Raw genomic sequence first — 11,847 nt, forward strand, 5'->3', positions numbered from 1 at the left:
CACGATCCTCCATTAAGCCTCTGTTTCTCACTACATCTAAGCTCTGTCCTCACTAGTGTATGGATGTAAATGTTTTAAGCTCTTCTTCAGCTCTTTGTTTAAATGAAACAGAGCAGCATGTTCGAACCATGAAAAATACTCCTAAGGTAGATATTGGTCCCTAACTGCCATGTTTTGTTGCTGTTGTGAGTCTTCTGACAGCCCGACAGGTGGATCTGCGTCCTGTCTTCACGGTTCTTTGCGATCAGAGTTAGAAATGAAATGTTGTTTGACCCGAGCGATCATGCAAGGCTCTCAGCACCAAGTAAAAAGCAGTTTAGAGAAAGCAGGATGTTTTGTTGCACACAAGAGGTCTTAAACATTTACACATCCCAGCCTAAAACAATTCCAATGTCACCATTTTCTGCTATTGTAATTGTAAACTTTTATTTTCAGATGTTTAGACTTTAATCTTCAAACTAAACCAAACTAAACCAATTTCAGATGATTTGTGTTTGATCAGGACTAAACTCAAATTATATTTTTAAGCTGTTGGAAATAAAGTGCGACGGCAGCAGTTCAGTTTAAGACTTTCTTGTGTCATGCAACGTAAAAAACAACGTTAAACGTGAGAAAAGTGGATAAAGACAATGATAGTCTGGATGATTCCTCTCTAAACTAAATCTATTAGCTTCAAATCTGCTCAGCTCATTGAGTGAACCCTTTTAGAGTGTGAAGCAGCACTAAAAAAAAAGTAATAAGCTGATGTTATGACTTCTTTCTTTTAAAAGCTCCAGATCCAGGTAAATCCTCTGAAGAACCATCAGATTGATATTATTTTTCCTGTAATTAGTTACCTTTAAGGCCTATTTTACTCTCTTAGATAACTGATGAAATAATTACTAAATTATCTGGGCAGATCTTTTTCAATTTGATCACTGTGGTAACTTATAATTACTCAAAGGATTTTAAAGAGGCCACATCAGGCTTTTTTGGCTGACAATATGCAGCTTCACAATAGCAAAAATGTTCCTCTAACAGAACAGACCCTGAACAGGATTCAGCGGGTTTGGAAAATGGATGGATGGACGGACATACATTTTACTGGGTTAATGCTGCAATAGCCACTCCTGCTGTTCACCGTTCCATCTTCATTTTACCTCTTGGTTTATCACAGTTCGAGTACCCCTGACATTCAGGGCTCCAGAACTGAGCAGAATAAACACACAAAATAGAAAAAAGGTCATTTGATAAAGCAGGGGAGTAAACAAGGGTTGCAAGGCAATGCCTAATAATGTGGCAAAATTGAATATTGACCGGTTTCTCTGGAAATATAGTCAGATATTTATCTCAAAACTGACAACACAATACATCCCCTTCAAATGCAAAGACAGCGTTTGAGTCGGCAGCTCAGGCTTTAAATCCTGCCAAGGTGACTTTTGTGTTTAACAATACCTCTCAAAATCAATTTAATAAGTGAAGGAAGTATATTCTCCTTTTCAAATGATACACTCAACGTATAATCATCAATACGTTGAGTGAGTTGGATAAAGATGTTCGCTAAGAACGGTCCAGGATTACTGTAGTTAAAAGACAATTCAAGCAGAAATGAAGTTGTTCAGGGGCTGTGATCTGAATTACTTGAAACATAACCATGTCAAAAAATGGGATAAATCATATATGAGGCAAAAATATATCAACTGTGGATAGAGCTGCTACAGTCCAATGCGCAGTGGCAAGTGAAAAACTTATAAATAAAACATTCTGTATCCTTTGCTCTGTGCTTCTCTCTGCTGTGCTGAATGATTGACTACACGGTGTGGCTGAAGGAGAGTGTCTGAGCATCTGAATGTGTTGTGTGCAGACATGCTTGTTTTTTTTTTTTTGCTGCAGATACCAACAGTTTGTGTATGTGTGTGGCTGCTCTGAGGAGTATCTGCTGTTCTGACAGTCTGCGACAGGTTGAGGAAAAGATCAGGCGGAGAAGATGGAAGCTTTTGTTGCTCTTTTCTTCACTGGAGTTGATAAATGGAGAAGGATGCATCCCACCTTTCTTGTTATTCCTCTCATTGCTGCAGGTGTTGTAAAGTGAGCTTGCATCTGCTGTCTTCCCTCTGAAAGCAACATTGAAGTGCTCTTCTGTAGCTCTGACTTGTAGAGGAAATACATTGGTGTAATTTGGCTATAAGTCCTCAAGTTGCACCATTTCTGTGACCTAATAGTAAGCTGTATTCAAGTTTTTTGTTCTGGACAGTTTTCCTTTGTGCAGATTTGATTTTGATCTAAACAGAGCCCTTTTTTGTTTTCTCTTTGGTTTTTAACATCTCATTCTTATTGTGTGCATGCACCTCAGTAATACTCAGTGGAGTTCCATTAAATGTGCATTTCTTCAAGTGGATCCTTAAGCTTTAGAGCTATGACAAAACAACCATTTTTATGGTATGCTCCTCCAATCCCCTAAATTGGGAGCTTGTCCGGGATTTGAGCTCAGGACCTCTTGCTGAAGTCTAATGACTTATTTCCATTCTGCTTGACTTTATTTTATGTGATTAGTTTATTTAAATCTCATTAATAGTTTTGTTGCATATCATCTGTGTAGAAATGAACATTTTTGCTGTTTTAGGTAATCATTTAGGATAATTGAAAAGTAAATTATCATTCTGACACATGATTCTTTATGATTCTATTTAAATTGAAACCCTGTCCAGCTTTAGTTTTTGTAAGTTGAAAGCAATATTTAATATTTACATGTATTCAGAAACTTCTTTTAAAAATTAGTGTTAAAAGTGAAGCAAAACAAAGTGTTTATTAATAAAAAATTCAAATTAAACAAATTTATATATATATATATATATATATATATATATATCAGTGGCGGGCCGTGCATTTCACACCTAGGCCTTCAGTAGTGCTCCATCTGAATCAATCCAACCCTCATTAACTATTTTATGGCAATAAAACTTCTACTGCAGGTACAACTGCCACACACACACCAAAAGCATAAAAAATAACCTGATAAAATTTCAATATTATGTAGGGAGATAGCAAAATTTTACTCACCAAAAATCCAGATTATTTAAACACAAAATCCATCCTTTCTATCCTCAAGATTTCAATCACTCTGTCGTGCAGAATCCGTGCGTTTCGCAGATGGAAAGTGTTCCGTGGCTGTGATAAGCTGGAAAATGTTCTGGTATTCCTGAAGCCTGTTGTGGTCGAGGAGGGAGATAAACATCAGTTTTTGTCATCTTGAAATCAGGTCTGTGTCTGGAAAATAATATTGTCGGTAGTGCGCGCGAGGATTTTGCGCTGCACGCGCCCGCGGTGCGTTCAGGGGCCTCGTAGATTTCAGCTTCACTCCCGCTCAACGGAGTCACGGAACTCCTTTACCCGTGCCAGACAAAACTGTGCCACAACTTTACCCAGACATTCATTTTCCACCAAAAATCAGACGATGAGACGCTTTCCACTGGTAACATCTTCAAACCTGACACGCCGCTCCTCGGCACCTGTGTCCGTCACATAACGCAGAACCAGAGCGAGCTGCGAGCTATCCAATCAAAGCTCGTGAAAATGATGACGTTTCCGTACGCCTGCTAGCTGGCCTTGGTTTCGCCTACTCCAAATCTGATTGGTTGAAGCAACAGTTTGGTCGACAATTATTTTATGCTACAGGGCCCGCAGAACTGATTGTGAAGGCCTCCGGGCAGATTTCTTTGACCCTAGCAACAAATGGTGCTGCAATGTGATTGGTTAATGCTTAAATAGGAAAATACACGTCTGGAAGCAGCGCAGCCAGGGAGACAGCAATGAAAGGACGAAGACAGAGCATTTGGAATTATAGAATACGTATTCACGGAAATAAATAATAATTAATATCAGTCTGTGATTCAGATATTTTTAGGCCAGCAGAGAAGGCCTTGCAGGCCCTGACGGCCCGCCACTGATATATATATATAAATAAATAAAAATAGAAATATATTAGGAGTCATGTTTTTTTCCACCAAGACATAAGTTCTACTTTAAAATGTACATAGATTAAATTTTCCACAGTTTTAAAATGATAATATTTGAAGGCGATTACTTTACTGTTTGTTTTAATGCACTGTACAAAGGAAATTTCCTCCTTTTTTGTTTTTATTTTTTTCAGCTCAAGTCACTAGATGTATAAAAAAAACATTTTTTTTAATTCTCAAACAAAACTGGTTTGGGAAGAAAAATGTGACAAATTGATAGTTGTTATAAACCCATTGACGTCTATTGATGCATCAAACCAGTGTGGCTCCAAAATCCCTCCTTTAAGGATTTACCTTAAAAGTAAAAACAGAAGTAATTTTTTGTTCCATAGCTAGAAATATAATCAGATGTCAAGGGGTTAAAATTGTATTAATCAGAAATCAAACTGAGTTGTGGATTTGTGAAGTGTAGTTGAAATAATTCATTAGTTTGGTATTATTACACAGCTGTATTGGATATCAAAACTCTGAAAGAGGGCTATAATTTAACTACCATAGGCAGTGATTTATAAAAGGGCAGGATTCCTGTGCTGTCTGTAATCCAACATTCTGTTACTCAGAAGAAATCATTCTGTCAAAGATTCATTTGATTATGCAAATGTCCCTTGGAAGTATTCTTGTGGGCTATCTCATTACGCTAGAATTCTCTCGGTGGCCTTACAATAAATGTGACAAATAATATGCAGATGCCAAAACTAATAAATTCTGCATAAGTTTTTCAAAACCTCACAACTTCCTGATATTGAAAACTGGCAGCTTCAGCATTCAGATATTTCCTTCCATATACAGTTTAGGGTCCTTTTTTTTTCTGGGGTTTCCTTTTGGTGGCCCACTTCCTCGTTATGCATTCTGATTTATGGTTTCTTCTCACTGAGAGCAGGCAGCCGTATATGAATTTACTTCCTTGTCCATTTTAATATCCTTGAGAGGCTGGTTGTGGATCAGTGAGCTCTAACTGGCCTCTTGACTTAGCCATATTTTCCCAAATCCTCCAACTCAAAAGCATGAATGGGAGCCTCCGGGCCATATATCTGCACTTGTAGCTCTTTTTCAATTTCATCTGCAGTGTATTTTTTGTCATTTAGCACAGAGTTAAAGGGGTGGAATGCAAAGCAGCGCGGAGGCATTACGGAGGAAAAGTGCCTGTGGAGAAAGAATGAAGGAGGAGGAAGATGAGAAGGGACTTGAGGGGTTGGTGCCGAGTTTTCCCACAGAACTCCAGTGTTGTCAGTCTTCTACACACTGAGGAAGCACAAATTATTCAGCACTGAGATATAATTGCCGCACTGCTTTAGTCTCGAGATCTTTTTCTTCTCCTTTAAGTTTGTTCTCCTCTCTGAAGTAAAGCTCCTGTGCACACAAACTTTTTCAAACTGCTGTAAAGACTGTTTGAAAACTGTAACAGAAGAGCAGTCCCCCATTGTACATTTAACAAACTCACTTTTTTCAGGTTTAGGATGTGATAAAAGCAGCAGGTAAACGCCAGTAAAACTGTTCCGATGAAGATCCTTCCAACCTGTTGCTCTGCAGAATGCACCTCTGCTTCCATCATACTGAAACTGTTTTACACTAGTGTGGGTGCAGATGTGACCCTGATCCTCTTCAAAAAAAGGCTACAAAGAAGCGAGCATCATTAATCACAAAACGCCACTGACCTCAATGCTGGTGGACTTGTGTTGTTTTTTTCTTGCTGGACACCAAAGTAATGAAACCAAAAAAGAACATTATAAACTTTCATTATTTACACTAGATTTTTTTTTTTTTTACTGAAACAAACTTTACAATTCTGTCTTACTATTGTTTTTTAGTCTGCCCCCCTTTTTTTGGTTGTATTTTTCAAGGCTGAGAGTGGATTCAGCCTCCAACTGTTTCCCTTAAAAGTTCTGAATTTACAAATCCACAATTTAACTTTGAAAAAGTATTTCAAAGTTCATCTTCTGAACCCATTTTCAGAGCCTATCCCAACTAATGTTGGCCGCAGGTGGGGTGCATTCTGGACAACCACACAATCAAACCGACTCACACAGAAAGAATCACCAATGAAACCATCAAGCAGTTTTTTAAATTCTATTTGAGAAAACCCGCAAGGAAAACTCCATACAGAGAAGTCCCAGTTGGGATTTGAACCAGAGTCTTCTCACTGAGGCAAAAGTGCTAACCACTACACCACTGCGCAAACTATATATGATATAATACCCACTTACTATACCATAAACTTGTTTGACGTATTTTACTGTTTGTTCAGCCCCCAAGAAGGTCGTTTCCGTTTCTCCCATTCCATTCCCACAGTGTGTATTGAAAATAGAAAGCCGTTATCTCAGACTTTGAAGGTCCCAGGAGAGACGGGACCACCAAACACAACCAGGCTAGCATGGACTGCAGCCTCACAAGCAGCACATTTGTCCTGGAAGCTAGAGAGATGCAGCAAAAATGAAATAAAGAAAGGAGGAAAAAAAGAAATGTATGTTAGAATAACAGCTATTATGTTTGGATTATCTACATTAATTCACCAATTATTAAGCTGTAGCGACCCACTTTTCAGATACTAAAATAACTCTAAAGAGAGTTTAGCTTACAAGCCAAATCCGGAAGACGGGAATTAAAACAATAGAAAAATAGCAAATACAAAAAGGGCAGATTTTTTCCAATTGGTTCATTTTTACCCTTAAATTCTACTTTTGTTTAACCATTTCCTCTTTTCCTGTTCATCTTGGTGACAGTGCAGCTGTTTTTAACACCTCCTTGTTGAATGTGAGAGTATTTTCCTTTTCCTATTAGCATTCTTTTAATGCATCTGCGTCCTCAGACACAAACACACAGACAGGCTCCTTTCAATCCTAAGCAGCTGGTCTAGAAACAGGAAGCGAATCAGAAGATCAGCGGAGAATATCTGATCAGTTAAACGCAGGTTCATTCCCCTCCTCTGTGCAGGTCTTCTGCCGTCCACATCCTGATTTATGCAGCTCTTTCTCCAAACATTGACTTTCTTTAAGCCCTAGTTTACTCTTTGCTTTCATCTTTTCCTCAAATTTCTTGAAAACGTTGCATCTTTTTCCGGCTCCCGGCCTGCTCCTGCATTGATCGGCTTGGCAGATTGAGAATCATTTGCTGAAGCTAAGCCAGTGTGAGATGTTGCACCTCTCCCTGGCGTGTGCTCTTGGCTCTTGGTGCTTGTTATGACTGGTTGGTCTCATTATGAAGAGCTACTGACAGCCTCCGGCCCTGCCTAACATCTCTATCTAGCCCACTTCCACCACAGCACTCGATCGCTGACCGGCGTGACCGCAAAAATGTTAAAGAAGAGATCTTCTGGTTTTAGTGGAGACTCAAACGCTCCCCATCTGCCCTCTAGATTTAGCATTAGTGCAGACAGTAAGAACAGCTCTCCTGTGGCTAATGGAGCTCGAAAAAAGCTGAGCAAAAAAAAAAAAAAAAAGGAGCATTCTGCACCATGTTTAGGTTCAAGTGGAGGTCAATGATAATGGGGAGCACTGCCAATATCATTAAATTATCCAGAATCATTACAAAGACAGCACAGACTGATCTTATTTACTACATGGTGTGTCAGGAATTCTTATTGATTAGCCATTAGATCTGGTGATCCCGGTAAATCACTCAGTCCCACTTCAAGACAACTTCCATCAAGAGTCCATGTGTTTGTGGATGACTCGTATTTCATTGTGCCGGAGCGCAGCCGTTTATTATTGTCGGATGCTGCGGAGTAATTCACAGCTGACTTTGCTTCATGCTTTTTGGGGATAATATATGAAACTGTCAGGACCTGCATTTATCTGAGAAACCAGCCTTTTATTTTGAAGGCACTGGAAAAATAGGGGAAATTCAAAACATGGTAGTAAGTGATTAGTGCATACCATGGGCTATTGGGGCCACCATAAAAGAAAAAAACAAAACATATGAGAATAAAGTCATAAAAGGATAAAGAAAAAAGAAAAAATTTGCAAGAATTAAGTTGTAAAATTATGAAGGAAACTTTTTACTTGAATAAACTCAAAATTATGAGAGAAAAGTTTTATTTTTACTAGGAAAAGGCATGTTGTTTCAAAACTATAGTTGTAAGCCTCCATTTATGGTGATGCCGTGAAACTTTAGTTCAAGAATCCTTTCATCCATAATGATTTGGACCTCTGCAATCCACTCCACGTGGGTCAAGAATCTTCTTGTGAAGAGGCTCAGATTCCTGCAAATATCCTTATAATAAAACAATGTTGACTCACTAAAAGACTTAATATTTCCTTATTTCTGATACCAATGCTTATAATTGCTTATAAAGCACTCTCTCTCACAAACTGAAACACCGTTTTAGTTCTTCATGTTGTTGTTTGAATATTTCTTAGTAAATAGTCATAAATATCTGACTTTAATGTCGGCCACCAAATGTAAACTCTCAATTTATAATTTATTAAATCATTACTTTACTCTCCTAAAATATTGACGTTTTTACTCATAATTTTACCAGTAAAATTTTGACTTTTTTAAAATAATTTTACAACTTTACTCTTGTAAAATTTCCTTTTTTTCCCATAATATACTACTTTGTTCTTGTACAATTCTGACTTTTTTCTATTAATATTATGACTTTATTCTTGTAAAACTATGACTTTTTTTCCTCATATTTTAAGATCTTATTTTTATAAAATTACATCTTTTTTTCTCATCGCTTAAGACTTTATTTTTGTGAAATTACAACTTTTTTCTTAAGATTTTTTTAAATGAAATTACACCTTTTTTTCTCATAATTTAATACTTTATTTTCATGAAATTATGACTTTTTTTCATATTTTAGACTTTATTTTTATCAAATTGTGTATTTTCTCCTAATTTAGGACTTATTCTTGTAAAATTATAACTTTTTTCTCTTCATAGTACAACTTTGTTTTAGATTTTTTTTTCTCAAATTTACAACTTTTCTCATAAAACTCTGACTTCTTAATGTATTTTTTAAGGTGTCCCTAATATTTAATTGTGAATATGAGAATTTAGTTGCAGAAAAAAAAGATCTGTTTTTAATGTGCAGCTCGTCTGGATACTTGACATTTTCCATCATTTTTCTGAAGACTTTAATATGTTTTTCTAAATAAAACTGAAACTTTCTTGAAGAAAAAATAAATTGTCTTAGACAAAAGACAGACCTCCTGCCTGATTTGCAAACGTAAAAATCTAACTCTGACTTTTCCCCCCTGTAGTTTCCCATCAGTTCTTTTGTTCCATGTAAATTGGTACCTGTAATCTAACACAAATCTCTTCTCCTGCCCTTTCCTTCACCCAGACGTGTCGTGGTTGAACTGGTGTCTAACTGGCTCCTGCATCTTCAGCCTGACCCTCATCCTCTTCTTCAGGGAGTCCTACGACCGTCTCTACCTGGACGTCTTCGTCTCTGTGTGACACTAATGTGGACAAAAGAAGTCCGCTCAAGAAGAGGAAACCATGGAAATGAAGGGAAAAGCTGTCTGTAATATTTTGGGATGTTGATGAACCACAGATGATGGTTATTTATCGAGGCAGCAGAGAAGAACGTGGATGGACTCCACACCTTTGTTTACTCTTTGTACGTGTTCATCTCAAAGCCTTGTGTTGACCCGATTGTTACCTCTTTTTATTTTATTTTTTTTTGCATTGTTTGTACATAAAGAGGTTTTTGTGACAGATTTCCTGTTCTTAAGCAGACCCAGCATGCCACTGTTTTCTTGAGGGCGATGTCAAAGCTAAAGTTGCACTCGGTGATCCTTTTGAAGCCGCCTGCCTCCACTTGCCTCGTCTCTCAAAACAGCAGGACGCCGCCTTGAAAGCTCACAGGCTGGACGCCGCACAGACTCCACATCAAGCGTCTGTCCCCAACAGGAGGCGGGGATAATGGTACTCTTCCATCAGCCAATCAGAATCCTGGCTGTGCTGAGTGAGGTAAAAAAAAGGGACAAAGACTTCAGTGTTAGGAGGCCTGTGATATTGCCTGTCATCGCAAGGCAGTTACATAGATTAGGTTTTATCGCCCTATAAAGATGAATATTATGCAAAATGATCCAGCAGATAGATGATTGGATGCCAGCCAAAGACGCAGGCTGTTTCTCCACACGGCCGCACTTTTCATATGTTCTTCATTTCTATTTATAACCCAGACGTTTGCCTTTGAGCGTTTTGTACAGTTTTAGTTTTTCTCGTCAGTCAAGCTATTTATTTGGAAATGCCTCAACACTAACGGTTATCAGACAGTTGTACCAAAAGTACCAACCGTCTTGTGGGCACTGGTCACTCCTCCAAAGCACCAACATATTCAGATTTGAAAAACGTTAGACATTTCATGGATTCTATGAAGAAATAAGCAAATAGAAAAAGAATCTCTGCCACCGTTTGTCCTGCAGCCGCCGCAAGAGGCATTTTTATGGGTTTGGTCTGAAGTGAAGAGGCTGGATAATGAGCTTCTGGTGCTCGTTTTGTTTTTCTCCTTGTACAGAAAAGGTAAATGTGTTGCCTTAATTAGATGGAGTGTGATCCGTCTCCCTCTCCTTCACACTGTGACAATTTTATCTGTAGATATTTTGATAGTTCCCTGCGGCGCTCAGTCTGGTCGCACTGTGGTGTCTCGGGTTCTGGAATTAAATGTTCATGTTTTGTGAAAAAAAGAAAACACAAACATAACTTTGGCAGATTTACAAGCACCTTATTAAATTGATCATTTTACGAATAACTTTTTTGTGTTTTCTTTAGTTGATATGCTAATGTTTTTTTTAAGTGCCTTTGAGGAACTTTCTCTGTTCTGAACTTTTTTGTTTTCATGTTTCGTTTCCCACAGAAGATTTAATAAAGGATTTTCCCACAACAGACAGATACAAACCTATTGAAAAAATTAAGAGGGATTGTGATTTCCTAATAAGAATATTTAATATTTTAGTTTAACATATGTATCATTTTTTCCTCTATGTATGATGATGTAATTAAATTTATGGAGAAAGTAGTTGTCTCCAACGTTAATATCCCCAACGTCAAATCTGTTTTTGCTAAAACCTCCTTTGGTGCACAAACACTGATTCAAGCTTGATGTTCTGCTTTTTTGCTTCAATTTATCAGACAAGGGACAGATTTGAAAGAAAAATTTAAAACATTCTAAGCAAAAAATAGAATTTCTTTTAAAAAATTCAGTTCTCTTTAAATCCATCCATCATACTCATTCAGTCTACTCTATGATTACCAGAAAGCAGAGCTAAACCAGGTTTGACTTGAAAGCAACTTGTTCTTTTTAATCAAGATACTTAAAAAATTGAATAACAAATAGAACATAATAGGATATTTCATAAATGCATGCTAAAATACATCCCCGCTTCCCCCTGATTTTATTTAGGAAAGAGGCTGAAATGATGACCATTTTCAAGCACCACTTATAGGGGCAGCTTCTACAAAAACACTAAATCTTATGAAATACCATGGAAGGTCTTTGAACATGTAATCATTCACCATAAATCAAAATAAAATAAAAACATATAATGCTCTACATTTCTTTAAACGTAATCACCCCCTGCAAAAAGAGAAGCAATCTAATTTCTCGTTTTTATTTGGTTTTTGCACAATCATGAATATTTAATTTTTTTAAAAGTCAGGAATGTAAATATTGAGCTATATATTGTTATAAAAATATATAAAAACATTTTTTTCACTTTGTTTTTCCCAAAAGGCACAGAACTAATAGAAACATGTTAATTTAATTCACTAAGACGTGGAAATACTATAAATAATATAAAGTTGGTATTATTTCAAACACATTTTTTGTCTAAAATAACTTATCATCTTGTGATCTAATGTGAAAGTGTTTCCAGTGGTATTTTATTAAGATCTCTTCATT

General features: G+C 37.1%; 1 protein-coding gene across 1 annotated transcript in view; it reads left to right on the forward strand.

Annotated features, from left to right (window-relative positions):
* The window catches only part of slc49a4 (solute carrier family 49 member 4), a 47,378-nt gene extending 36,680 nt beyond the window's left edge, over nt 1-10,698 (forward strand). Inside the window, exon 9 of the mRNA XM_024286365.1 lies at nt 9,283-10,698. Coding sequence (XP_024142133.1) covers nt 9,283-9,398 — 116 coding nt within the window. The 3' untranslated portion in view covers nt 9,399-10,698. The remainder of the gene's footprint in view (nt 1-9,282) is intronic.
* Nucleotides 10,699-11,847: the final 1,149 nt, after the last annotated feature.

Source organism: Oryzias melastigma, linkage group LG21 (genome assembly GCF_002922805.2).
Source record: "Oryzias melastigma strain HK-1 linkage group LG21, ASM292280v2, whole genome shotgun sequence".
In the NCBI taxonomy this organism is placed as follows: Eukaryota; Metazoa; Chordata; class Actinopteri; order Beloniformes; family Adrianichthyidae; genus Oryzias; species Oryzias melastigma.